The sequence below is a fragment of the Urocampus carinirostris genome, chromosome 7 (assembly GCF_059441175.1).
Source record: "Urocampus carinirostris isolate Australia breed hairy pipefish chromosome 7, RoL_Ucar_1.0, whole genome shotgun sequence".
NCBI lineage: Eukaryota > Metazoa > Chordata > Actinopteri > Syngnathiformes > Syngnathidae > Urocampus > Urocampus carinirostris.
In genome coordinates this window covers 39,479,028-39,493,317 of record NC_142355.1, presented here as the reverse complement: position 1 = coordinate 39,493,317, position 14,290 = coordinate 39,479,028, and the positions used below count along the sequence as shown (strand labels likewise).

General features: G+C 39.3%; 1 protein-coding gene across 2 annotated transcripts in view; it reads right to left on the bottom strand.

The window, feature by feature from the left end:
* dusp8a (dual specificity phosphatase 8a) overlaps positions 1–14,290 on the bottom strand; it is a 100,025-nt gene that overhangs the window by 25,723 nt on the left and 60,012 nt on the right. Inside the window, exon 1 of one of the 2 annotated variants that reach the window (XM_088340919.1) lies at positions 2,913–3,371. The exons of the other annotated variant lie outside the window; for it this stretch is intronic. Coding sequence (XP_088197045.1) covers positions 2,913–3,030 — 118 coding nt within the window. The 5' untranslated portion in view covers positions 3,031–3,371. Of the gene's footprint in view, positions 1–2,912; positions 3,372–14,290 lie in introns of those variants that run through there. 2 annotated transcript variants of the gene reach the window in all.

Below are 14,290 nucleotides of genomic sequence, written 5' to 3'. Positions count from 1 at the left end.
AAGGCTAAAAACGGGTGAAGTTCATTAAAAAGCATTCCGAATAATTATTTAGTTTTTATTTGGGCTATAGGTTAAAAAATAGAGCAAAATAATATGAGTTCTGAGTTATCCAAAAACATGCAATTAGAACTATACACAGGGTAAGATATCGAGATCATACTAATATTTTATTCCTGCAGTCCAAATTATTAAAATTAGATGATTTAGTAAAAATTTTCACAGCACAACTGCTATTTAAGGTCAACAAAAACATAGAAAACATCCGTAAATTACTCATTCGGAAAGAAGGAAATTATAATTTAAGGACTGTAGTGAATTCACGATCCCATAGGTGAGAACCACCAGGAGAAGTATGTGTGTGTCTATGTGTGGAGTCAAGCTCTGGAACGGTTTGCAAGACGAGATCACACAATGTCCAACTATTCACTGGTTCAAATTTAAATACAAAAAAACATTCCTGGCGGAATACAGTGATGAAGAAGATCGGGTATGAGTGAGACGAGAGATTGGGAATAGTGCGTCTAGAACTATGATTAACTTTGTGTTACTGTTGCTATATCATAACTGTTAATATTATTACAATTGTTGTTATATAATTGGTGTGTTTAATAGGGAAGATGAAGGGGTAGGGAATAAGCATTTGCTTCTGACTACCCATTTTCGAACATATTATGTAATCTTATTTTGTCGTTGAGTTATTGTTTTTGTTCCGTTTTTAATGTTCGAATAAAGTTTTCATTCATTCATTCATTCTGTGCCACTTTTGACAATTTAATAATAATTAAATAAATGCTCTAATAGTTGGCTGTACAGCCCTTTGAGACTCTTTGTGATTAAGTGTTATACGATGAACATGACTTGCTAGGGTGTAGCACCTGTCCTCTTGGGCACGACCCGTAGGGGGTGATGACGCTTCATAAGATAATGCCGTACAAACTAATGCCAGCTGCCTTTAATCACGAAGAGAGAAGAACTGCAGTGGTGAAAGCAAAGCCAACAGAGAGTCGTTCAAGCAGACTTGTAGTGAAACACGGCAACAATTTCAAAAATTTACAAGCACTTTACCAATCTTTAAGAGCATTAAAATTCAATCATTTTCAGGGATTCAAACACCCGTATGAGCCCTGTAATAAACATCAGGTGACACGTGTAAGGAAAACACGGGGTGAGGCAATAGCCGGGTGTACTTTGTCCGGCGTGAAGGCATTGCCCTCGCGTCTGTGTGAAAAGTGTTGTTTTGAACACCTGCAGTGCACACAGCGATAGCATAATCCCCAGGTCGACTCTGAAAAGCGGCAGAGCGTGGAGTAAGAAAAAAAACAGGAGAGAAGAGAATACCGCCTTTGTGACAGTTTTACATCTCAATGACCGCAGGCTGTGAGAGCATGAGTGCTACGTCATAGCACGGGTCACAGCTCTCATTCACTCCTACTTCGGATTGTATTTCTTCTTCATGATGTCTTGCTTCTAATCCTGCTGCTTGAGATGAGGGAAGCTCAAGTATTTCTTTGTGACTTTAAATACTTTAATGCTAAAATACTTGCTGACCTACTATGTTTTTTGACTCAAAAAGCCATGAAAGCAAAATATGTTTGAGGCAATATTCATCAAAACTGCCCAACCTGCTCGGCAGTCAAAAGTTGATTCTTCAGCGCATTTTATTTCACTATGTGACATTTGATCATAGAGACACCTTGCTACTTCGCGCTGCGTTATCGCTGGTCAACTGCTGCACGGATTTTCATCGTGCATTGTGTTCTGCATAACAGAAGAAGATGCCTTCTATCGCCAACAAAGTCGAACCTCTCCACCTGCTCAGGAGGCATGTGCAGGTCTTTGGTGCTTCCTAGTGGCTCCCTAGTGCTTTTTCAAAAAAAAAATTGATAATGAAAAGTTACAATATTTGGTTTCTATAAGATAGAACTGGAAGGTTAATTTAGTCATCCATAATGTCCACAAGATAGCGACAAAGTATCATGTAAAGTGAAGGGGATCGGGTCCTTAATTCATAAAGTTGTGTAAAGCAATAATAAAACAGCAATTTTAAAAATTATATGATGCCAGTGCAGAACCATTCAGTAAAAATGTCAGTAAAACAAATATTTGACTCTGCAGATTGGGTTTGTTCTTGCGTAACAATTAAATATAATTTTAAACTAAGCAGTTTTTTTTAGCCCTTCCCATCATTATCCGTGATAACTGTGGTAATAATGTAATAATAATGCAAGAGTCTGTGTCCCATATCAACTTATGTACCACTTTAAACTTGTCTTCCTCGCACGTTTACCCAAGATAGTTGAGGCTCTTTTTGACAGTGGATTTTGTTATAAATAATGGTTTCAAAATGAGATGAAAGCAGTGTTTGTTTGAAAAAATGTCCCAAATACTGCAAACAAGAAGGACACGGATGTATTATGGGCTTTAAGTGTGCAAAGATCTGCCCAGCCCTCCTGCACACCCAATCAAATTACTCAGGGTGCTTGGCTGGTGTTTTAAGATGTTCACAGTTTGTTGGGTTTTCATCATTAAGTGTCTCAAAAGTGAACATACATTGCTTAATGACCCTCCACCTACAAGGTTTCCATAGAGACGTACAACCAAAATGGGGTCTATTGATGTAACATGTTAACTGTAGTTGAAAATTTCCCCTATATAATTTGGACTGAACCCAGTTAACGGTATTGCTTTGGCTTCTCATGGACCACAATAATAAAGTTACAGAGATTATCACAGCCCAATAAAGGGTCATACGTTCCTAAACCCTTGCGCTACACTGATGAGCATATCTAGGAATCAACCCAACAGACCCTTTTTTTCACAAATACACCCTTGCACACACCTAGGAAAGTCAAGCTCGCACATTGAAAAAAAAAAGTTGTCACTATTAGGTGTGTGTCAAGGTGAGTACACACCTCGCAGTTCTCTCCCCTCCTTCATCCTGCGGACCCTGATCTTCAGCCTCATGTCTGTGTCCTGCAGGTCTGGCCAAAAACGATCTTCTGCAGGGGATATCACCACATCAAGTGGCATCCCATAAAACGCAATCCGTCTGAGACTCTCAAATTGAAAAGTCCACCTTAGAAAACTCCAAAATGGGATGTCAAAGTATGCAAAAGATGTTTCAGGGGGACTCGAAGACCACCCAGAAAACCAAAGGCACACGTGTCAAATTCAAAAAGCCCCAAAACAAGTCCTCTTGCAGCCACAATCCAGCATCAAAGCAGAAAAAAAAAATCACAGAAATCCTTTAGGGGGAAAATATTTTGTATTTCTGTGCTTTACAGCTGTATTCTACCAGCAGTTGGTCTGGTAGCTTCAGTGTGTTAGCGAGAGCTCTCGCTTTCTTGGTGTCTCTACAGTCAGAAGAGCGACACAGTATTGTTGTGCCGCTCCGCTCTTCGGAGGCTCCCATTGGCTTGTTCGGCCGAGTTAACTCCGCCCCTCGGCCTCCCTCCTCCGCAATAGAAGATGACGCTAGCTTTCTTCCAGCCTGGAGGGTTGTGATGGGAATTCCGGCCTTTTTTTAGAGAAACGGCTTTTTCGGCTCCACTCACTAAAAAGAGTCAAATGTTTCCATCTGGTGTTTTCTGGCGTAGCTTTTAAAGCCTGATGAGTTTTTTTCCCGAGGTGGCTTACTGTTGACTAAGGTAATCAAGCATTGTATGGATGCATGCGAATCCTCGTTTTATTTCATCATTAAAGTTCTGTTTGCAACAATTCTGAGTTTCAGTGTTTCTGGTTTAACTTGATTATAATCAAGTAATATCTATTTGTATAGCCATTTACCACAAAAGGTCTCAAAGGGCTGCACAGACTACCATTAAACTATCCCCTGACCTGAAACCTACACGAGGGCCACTTAAAATAACCCCAAATACCCTTTTGACTATGTAGCAGCTCTCACAAGGCTGTGTAAATAAAATCAAACAATATTTAGTCTAATATTTTTGGGGGTTTTACTGTATTTTTATCTTTCTAGAGAAATTCTAGATTGCATATTGAAGGATTTTATACATTTGACTATAAGGGATTTTGTACGATCAAATACAAATTACATTTAATGCAAAAGATATTCCCTGGCTCAGCTGTGGGGCAGGTCATTGCAACCTAGAGGAGGATGTTTACAGAAAACAGCAGGAACTGGGACGAAGTGCTGATATGATAATCAGCGCTTCCCGACGCAAGAGGGGCCCTTGTGACGCAGAAGCGCTCGGGGTCCAGACATCGAGGCGAGGAGGTGGAGCCTACGTGGGGATTGTCTGGCCCGCCCATGGGAGGACTTGGCACACCAGCTGGCGGAGAGATGTGGGTCGAGGGAAGAACTTAAGAAAATCGAGGGAGAATCGAGAGGAGGCTTGACGGAGACTCGAGCGACACTAATTCCGCTAATTCGATGGAGTTCACTTAGTCAAATTGTTTAAGAAAAATCCGTGTGGAAATGCCGGTCTCTTGTCCATCTTTTCACATTAAGAAACAAGCGCGCATTGTTAGGTGGTGTTTGGTTAATGGAGTCAGATAACTAATTCGAACAGTTTGGTAAACGGTACATTTTAATATTTAAATTCCTAACAATATCTATTTTTCAGGTAAAAAAATATGAAGTATTTATTATTTTCTACTTGGATTGCAAGTGAAATACTTTATTATATATGTTTTTATTTTTAAATATATTTTTTTAGGAAAATACAGAAATTATAAACAACAAAATGGCTGCTGTCATGTCAGCCCAAAGAGGGACTTCTCTGGCAGCATACCGGCTCATAGAGCCGTTTCAATTGTGAACGACACATCACTATTGGAGGGTGAATGAGCTCACTATATCCCTCCTTCCTCCCTCCATTGCACGCCCTCTCCAGTGCAGCCGCAATTCCGTCATAGCTAATGTCCAAGGCATGTAACCACATTCCTGAGTAAGCCAGCAAATATGCAGCGACCTCAGGGGCCGGGCTGCAAGGCTGGCCTCCGATAGGGAAAGCTACAGGCTAAATGCTACTTGGACAGCGAAATGTGACATGACTGAACTAGTTAAGTGATGGGAATGTGTGGTTTCGTGTGGGTGTTCGTCCAAATGTTTTTTGTGGGATTGAGTTTAAAAAGCTTGAGCAACAAGAGTATGAGTATGGATGTTAAGAGGGGACTGTATGAGAGTCCGATTGTGCCGACTGTGTTGTATGGTGCATAGACTTGCAGCCTGAATGCAGATTTGAGAAGGATATTAAATGTTTTTGAGATGAAGTGTTTGAGGAGTATGTTAGGAGTGAAAAGATTGGATAGATTGAGAAATCAAATTGTGAGAGACAGAACTTGAGTAGCAGTGGAACTGAGCAAGCGTGTGGATAAGTGAACTCGGTTGGTTTGGACACACGGAGAGGATGGATTAGGAGGGAATGTTGAAGAGGATCTACAGAGCAGAAGTAAATGAAAGGAGACCAAGAGGAAGGCCACGATTGACGTGGATGGATGGTGTTACGAGTGCACTGGAGGAAAGAGGTCTAAATTTAGGGGAAGCTAGAGCTCTTGTTGGTGATAAGAATAAGTGGAGAGGTGTTGTGACAGGATAGTGGGATATTTGGACGCGTTCTAAGGGTTGGGCATGGCACCCGTATGATGCGGCATGGGTAAACCAGTGAAAGCTGTCGGGCCCCGCTGTTGAACAGATGAGTGTGTTGTGTCACCCTGACCCGAGTGACATGGCCGCTTTCTGGTGTCCCTTTTCATCTGGAGGGACGAAAGCATGACCAACTTGGGTGCCGAGGTGCTTAACTTGTTTGGGTGTTAGGGCATTTGGGTTGGCCATGGTCCAAAAAACTTTGTGTGTGTTCTTTTTGCTACTTTTTTCCTTTTTATTTTCTTTATTTTTGTATGTGTTGTCTTGCTGCCGGTCACCCCTCTCGAGGGCTATGACCAGGGTGGATAGATAAACGACATTTTGATGTTGTATTGCCACCTTTCAGGCTTTAAACTTAAAGCTAAAAAATTATTGTTATTTATGAGAATCAACAACATTTTATACAGAATCGTGGAGTGGAAGCAAAGTATTCCAACATTTTATTTTATATTTTCATAGAAAAAAATTAGGTGTTGCAAAAATATTCTGCATGTTACAGATAAAAACAACAAAAATCTAGTTTACATGAATTTATGTAGGCCAAGACACGCTATATCCCAGGGGTGGTAAGAAATTTCCGGTTGTAGTCCAAGTCTATGTTATATTTATTTATAGATATATTCATTGCATCAAATTGGCTTTAAAGCACTCGCAAAAATAATATATTAGGTGTTAGGCTTTGTGGGTTGACCCAGGCAAAGGGAAGCAGGAATGGAGGCAGCGGTGCTCAAAATAAGGATCATATTTTATAACAAAACTAGGAACAACATATCAAACAAGTGGTCACAAACAGTAAGGTGTTCAAAACAAAATCGAACCTGACAATATCCAAACCAGAAAAGAAAGCTGAAAGGAGAAAGCAAGGAACAAAGTAACAAACATGTGGGCACTAATTTACAAAAAAAAATATTCAAACAAGAAAGCAGTAAGAAAAACTTGGCAGTGGGAATTCAAGGAAAAAAGTAACAACAACAACAACAACAAAAAAAGAGGTAGGCGCAAAACAACTAACAAGATGTCCAAACAAGAAACCATGAACAAAAAAACAAAACAAAACAAAAAAACTTGTGTGGCAGTGAGAATGCAAGTGACAAACAAATCCTATTTTTGAACCACAAGATTAAAACCCAACCAGTTCAAGTTGTCCCCTGCCCACTGGCCAAATATGGCTGGGATGGGCTCCAGCACCCCCGCAACCCTAGTGAGGATTAGCGGCGCAGAAAATCGATAGAAGCTTTAAATCCCGTATTTGAAGCCCAAACCTCAGCTCCTAACCCTAGTTCCTAACCCTAGCCCAACACCTAACCTAAGAAACATGGCAAGAACTTCAAGGATTTACAAGCATTTCACCTCAAATTCAAGCACTTTTCCAACCTTGAAAAAAACATTAAAATTCAAGCATTTTAAAGGATTTCAAGCACCTGTACAAATCCTGTTTGTTTACTATTGTATATTGTATCATGTTTTTACAATTTCCGTTTGTTGGGCCGGATTCTGTATGTGTACGGGGGTTCATATGTTATTTATAGGCTGAACTCATTTTCGTATGAATTGGCACAGTTGTACTATAGGCCTCTGCGAGTGTTCCCAGCTTTAGGAAAAGCAATAAAGGGGAAAAAACCCAAAAGAAAAAAGAAAAGAAAAAAGGGGGAAAGAAAAGAGAAAAACAAAGAAAAATGAAAAAGAAAAGAAGGCAAAAAGCAAAAAAACACAAATAAAACAAAAGGAGAAAAAAGGAAAACACAGGGAAATGGGGAAAAGAAAAAGAAAAAAGAAGGTAAAAAAGAAAAGTCAAGCCAAGTCATGTTTATTTGTATAGCCCGTAATCAAAGTCTGAAAGGGCTGTACAGACAATAGACAGACATCAACGTGAAATATAAGTCATAACAGAATGTCCAGTTGACAGCCTCCTGAGGTCAACATCATTCATAAGCTATCAAATCTATGTGTGTTTTAAGCCTAGAGTTGAACAGTTTCACTGGGGTTGCAGATCGAATCTCAGAGGACAAAGCATTCCACAGCCCAAATGGAGAATGCTCTCGAACCTTCGGATTTCTTCTTGGGATCACCAGGAGACCAGCATTTTTCGAGCGAAGGCTCCGAGCAGGAACAGAAAAATGAAAAAATGAAATAACAAATGGAAAAGGAAACCAAAAAAAAGAAGAAAAAAAGAAAAAGTAGAACAAAGAAAAAAGTGCAAAAAAGGAAGGAGAAAAATAAATCAAAATGAAAGGAAAAAGAAAAAATGAAAGACAGTTTTTTGGTTTTCGGGGTAAACGTAGCAGCAAGACGGCTGACAATCACGTACGCTTCCTTTAGGTAAGCCTGATTTTATGTAAAATAAGTGCAAATTTCACAACTAATGACTATTTACAAAATGCAAGTTCATAAGATAGCTCATTTCGCTTCTGCGTTTTACCACCAGGCGACGCTAAATAATACACACTGTCCCTTTATTCTTTCATGGTTAAGATGCATTTGTGGTATTTATCCAGTTCCATAGCCTCAGGTTGCAATTACACGCTACACTAGTCCCATGATCTTTAGCGGATGAAGTCATTGCTAAAGATAAAGGCAAAATAAGCGGCCAAGTTGAGGCCAAATGTTTGCAATACTGATCTCATCCTCGTTGACCGCCGTGAACGATCACAAACGGGTGAGAAGAGCGTTACGCAAGGAAGACTGTTTCATGATGAATTTTTCAAGCTCGTTTGATGTTTAACTACTTACAAGAACACACTGACCGTTGCGACATATTTCGCAGAGACGAGAACTCGGCCTGACCCACCCTCCACCCTACCCTCCCGGGTAACACGGTTGAGAATAGTAGGTGTGTTAATTGGAGGATTACTTCTGGAGATACAGTACAGCAAATGGCAGCGTTTTATTGAGCGCACGTGTGTTCTCTGTAGCGACAGAAATAGGTGTTAGTGTCATTCTGGGCAGCCCCTCTACTCTAAATGTACATATACACAGCCATACCAACCCAATGAGGATATTTTGTTGAAACCTTTCCAATTGGTTTTGCAGGAATTCCAATCAAAAATACATCGTATGTGATTCAGGTATGTATTTGTATTAATTATGTAAAATGTAAAACAAAAAATAGATTCAAGATTCTGAATAAATGACTATAAAATGGTAAATGGTCTGCATTAATATAGCGCTTTTCAAGTCAATGAAGACCTCCCAAAGCACTGTACACACACACTCACACACCAATAGCGGCCATGCAGCCATGCAAGGCGCCTACCTGCTTATTGGAGGCAGTAGAGATTCAGTGTCTTGCCCAAGGACACTTCGACATATAACACGGAGGAAATCGGGAATCGAACATACAAACTCTTGATCCCAAAACGAGCTCTCTACCTCCTGAGCTAATGCCGCCCCATGTCCTCTTTCACATGTTATATAAGCTATGCTTTGTTTTAGCTCATATTAAGAGCACCTCAATAACCCAATATTGGTATAACATGCCACTTTCTGAATTTCCAACAAACTCTGAGACTTCTTGACATCTCTCTAGTTGCAGTACTTGAAACTATGATAGACACAACTCATCTACGAGTGCGTTATGTACACGTAAACGTAAAAGACACACGTGAATGAGTGCATGAAGTGAATGAATGGATGCCTAAAGGATGCTGTGGAAGAGGGCACATGCTCCCTTGCATTAAGCATACCTGTCAACCTGTACGTTTTTGCAATACAAAGTACGTTTATTCTGCATTTTAAGACACGTACGACGTACAAGAAAATCTGTACGGAAAAACGCAAATTTGTCAATTATTGGTACCATCTGGTATACACAGACTATGACGAAACAGCAAATCAATCAAGTCAAACGAGTTCGCCGCGGTTGCCTCTCTCTCTGTATCCTATCATTTTTTTCCCGTTGCAAACGAAGCGAGCGGTTTCATGCTAATGTGCGCATTCATCTGCCGCTTCGGATTTCATGTGGTAGTTATGTAGTGAAAGGAAGTCCGTCTCTTTTTAGAGAACCGGCTTTTTCGTCTCAACTCATTATAGAGAGCTCTCAAACGGCTCACTTGCTTTGATGCATTATATTACAAATCATTATTGTTGTATAAAGAAGTTAAGAAAAAAGGAAGTATAAAAGGAGAAAATGAAAAAAGACAGGTTTGTGGTTATCCCTTAATCAGTATATTACCAACAAGAATTTAATGCAGAAAATAAATAAATAATTTGAATAAGAAAATGTATTATTCTACTTAATTATATTTGCATGTATTTTTTCCTTCAACAGTGAACGTCCAAGCTACTTCCTTTTTGAACTTTTTTTACAATAAATCTCATTCATGTCGAGCAACTCAGGATCTCACAACAAAATGTTAATTAACAATATATACGATATAACAAAACACATGTACAATATAACATGTTAAACTACATAAACATGTTGAAAAAAATATGGTGTAAGATTATTTTGTATTTTGTAAGGGAAAATACGACAGTTTGTAAGGGCAAGGAGCCGTGGAGGTTGCCAGGTATGATTAAGTTGCATTTATCATTTGATTTCATGTTATTTCATTTGTTTATACTTGTTTGTTGATGTTGCCTCATTTGTTGTATTTTAATTACATGGCACTTTTCTGTTAGTTTTGTGAAATATTTTGTCATATAGTCATATTTTGTAGACAGGCACCTTGGGCAGCTCCGCTGGTGGACGCGGTTCCCGAGTGGGCTGCATTTGTGTGTAATGAACGAGATGGCGGAGAGAGAGCGCGGCATGGCGAATGTAAACAAAGCTATAGCGAGTGGGGAAAAGAATAAAAGAGTTAAAACTAACGCACACCCTGTTGTGTGCAGAATAAAAGTGCTTTAAAATACAATTGTAATCCTGCAAAGTAATCTTTATTTTAACTAAATGTACCTGTAATTTTATTACGTCTTTTTTCCTGTGACTGTAACGGAATACAATTACATTTCTTTGAATCCAGATTATGCAACGCCGTTACATGTATCTGTTACTTCCAAAGCCTGGCCGCAAAATACGGTTGATAACATTGGAAATGTGTACAGTATTTATACATGTTCGACTTTGTATTTGTGCAATAACCTACCAATCAAAAAACAGAGCTGTCACAGAAATCGAACCTGGGTGGCGGTGAGTAAAGACACTTAACTCATAGACCACCAGTGATACAGATGATACACCAAAAGGATTTTATCACATTATCAGCCCTTTTTTACTCACGCTGCCAGAAACGGATGTTAGAGAATAGTGACAACAGAAAGTCCTCCTGAAAGCTATAAATAAACACAAAGTTGAATTCTTCATCAGGTTGTTTCCCTTGTTGTGCGTTGATTCATATCTTTCAAGACTACTTTCTAGTTTTTTCTAACATTCGTTTCTGACACATTGAGTAAAACTAGTGTATTAAGGAGGTAAAATCGAATGCCTTTTCACATGTCATCGGCGTCCTCACCTGGTGCAACCTAGGTCTAATTTCGTACCTCTTACTGTAGTTTTAATTCTATGCCTTATAGTCCAGTGCGTCTTATATATGATAAATATGACAAAAGACCATTTTTGGGGGGTACGCTCTACAATCCAGGTCGCCTTATAAGGCAGGAAAATATTGTACAGACAGACAGACAGAATGTTGATAACCAATAAAATCCTTCCTGCGATAACTTGTTTTTCAGTTATAGGCTATTTTGGAAAAATAAACCCACATAAAATATAATAACTTTTTGCGTCTTTTATTTTTGTTAACAATTAGCGTTCCAGGCACTTCAATGTTGTGACTTTGTCAATTAATCGATTGATCAATAATTTGTCAATCATGTCAATATATCATTCACAGATTTAATGGGACACTGTAATATTTGACCAATGGAAGCTGTTGCATTGTGTAGAGCAGTGTTTTTCAACCACTGGTGTTTGCCAAATGCTACTTAGCACAATGAGGATTACAATCTAGCGGGACTCAGTGACCAAAACGCACCATTTTTCTTCTCACTTTTTTCCCAGAGCAGCAGTTAGTTTTGGACTCATTTTAAGTATCATTTTTCTTTTCTCTTCTCTGAAAATAAAAACATAAACACATAGAAAATACAAGTTAAAAATATCGTAATATTACAAATTACAGCAAAATGATTGACCAATATGAATAACCTGGATTCCGAGCCTGAGTGGCCACAAATGATAAGAAACACTGTATATTGTCAATTTAAGCAACATGATAATTTAATCTTTAGATGAACATAAAAAAAGAACATGAAACTGGTGCTAGGAATTAAATATTTTCGGTGTGCCTTAAGATTTTTTTTAATGAAAACAAGTGTGCCTCATCTTAAAAAGATTAGGTAAACACTGAAGTAAATAACACTTTGCATATTCATATCCGTGCATATTGACAAGAGTGCGTTCGTCCATATAATTTATGTGTATGAGGTTGGGTGTGTTGATGCTGTTGGTTGTCAAGGGATCAATAACAACACAACTCTTTAGCTGATGTCATGCCTACAGGAGGACACAGCTGCCATGCCAAGGAGCTGAGGTAGTTGCTGTGGGATGAGATGGAGACATTGAATGAGGGATCGAGGGGGGGTGTAAGAGGGGAGGTCAAGCAGATTGGCAATTGGGTGAGGGGGAAGATAGCTGATTTGGTCATCTCACTGGGGACATCGACATCGCGGTACGTAACCATTTAGGTATGTGCGCGCGCGTGTGTGTGTGTGTGATAGGGTGATATACTGAAACAAGCACGCATGTCTTGTCTCAAGTATTGAGATCTTCCCAACCAAGGAACTAGTTTTTAATCTTAAGGATGTCAAGACAAACAGTACGTTACTGAAACAAAGAAATTACCGTATTTTCCGGAATATAAGTCACATTTTTTATCCAGTTTAGCCAGGGGTGCGACTCATACTCCGGTGAGACTTATGTAGAATTATTACCACACAGCTCTATCAATCAGTTTTCGTTATTGTTTTGCCAAAAATGTCCTACTTAGTGGAGACGTCCTATTGTAAGTTATTAGTTTTCTTTCTTATCAAGTAAAACTAGCAACACTGAAACTTACTGAATTATAGCAAACAGAGGTTTTGCTCATGACATATAATGAGGGCTGGCATGTATTCAAACAGTGCGTGTAGACTGTACTCAACAAACACCATGCTCAAAAGCTACCAAAGAAAAACAAGCCAGGCTTAAAAACTATTTCAGAAAACAGTATTTTGAAACAGTGAAAGGGTCAAATAACACTGAATCAAAATTAAAATTATAAATACTCTCTTTAGGAAATCGTAGTCAGCCTTGTGCACGTGCGCACGAGGCATTGGTAGGATGTCTCCACAGGGGAGGACGTTTCGGCAGAACACCGCTACTGTATGTCAATCATTTCACATGTTATTCTTACACTAAACATAAGAGGGCGCTCTAGGCTTGTGTTGATAAAATCAACCAGCGAAAGAGAAAGTGAAGCGGCTAATTGTTTGCCGGCAAAAGTGTCACCGAGGATGAATATTTCATTGGATACAGTGATTTTGAGTTAAACTGATAGTTTTGTAAGCATGTAATTTACACACTTGCCAAATTGATTTCCCGTTGGTTTGTTGTTCCTGGATAAGCCACACCCCCTTCCCACACGCTGCCGACCATTTGCTACTGGAGACACACAACCAAATGTATATGTTTAAGCTGACCTCCTGATTTTTGTATTTCATTTTATAGTTGTAAATACAGCTAAGATGAGAGTATGTCTGGTAGGGTAAGGAGAAATTATTTCACTCTGTGCTTGAGACGGTGCCGCAGTAACTGTGTTGAATTGTACTTTGTAGGGCCGTATAAACGTTCTTACTCCTCATTGATGACGTGATTTGCGGTGTGACGCAGAAGGTCTAAGTTTTGAACAATCAATACTGAGCAAAGGGAAAACTGGTACTGATTAGATGGAGTTGAAATTTGTGAACTGATTTTAAATAAGTAGCGTAGTAATGCTTATATTGTAACAATGTTTGAGTTACAAATTTTTATTAACGCGTTACGGTACTTGTTACCAAGAAAAGTAATTGCATTCCAGGAACACGGTACATTGTAACATGCTACCCCCAACACTGAAGACATATCAGCAGGCATATGTTGGAGGAGATTTGGGATTACAAGTCGAGGTACATATAAATGATGCGAGCATGTGTGCAGTCAGTCAAGCAGCGAGAGAAATCCCGGGTAGAAAACTACTTAACCCCCTGGAGGAGCTCAGCTCCCGCAGTTGCTGGTGCACAGTCATTCCATATAAAATCTGTTCAGTCCTGTCTTTATAAAGACACGTGCACCGAAGCCTCGTAAAAAAGATATTTTACATCCTTCAAAATCCTTGTAACACGTGATCGCGCCTCGGCCGAGTCATACCTAAGACTTATAACATTGGTAAAATGGCGGCGCCCTCTGTTGGCTGCGGCTGCATCGGCTCGCTACAATGGGTCAGGTGTATCGACATTTCGTTCTGTGTACATTGTTACAAAGAATGACAATACAAAGGAAATTATTATTATTCTTATTATTATTATTATTATTGGTGCTTAGGTGAGGCAATTTTTATAGGCATATAGCTTTGTGATAAACCAGTCTTTAACAGACGTTGGTGAAGCAGAAATGTAAATGGTCTGCATTTATATAGCGCTTTTCAAGTCAATGAAGACCTCCCAAAGCGC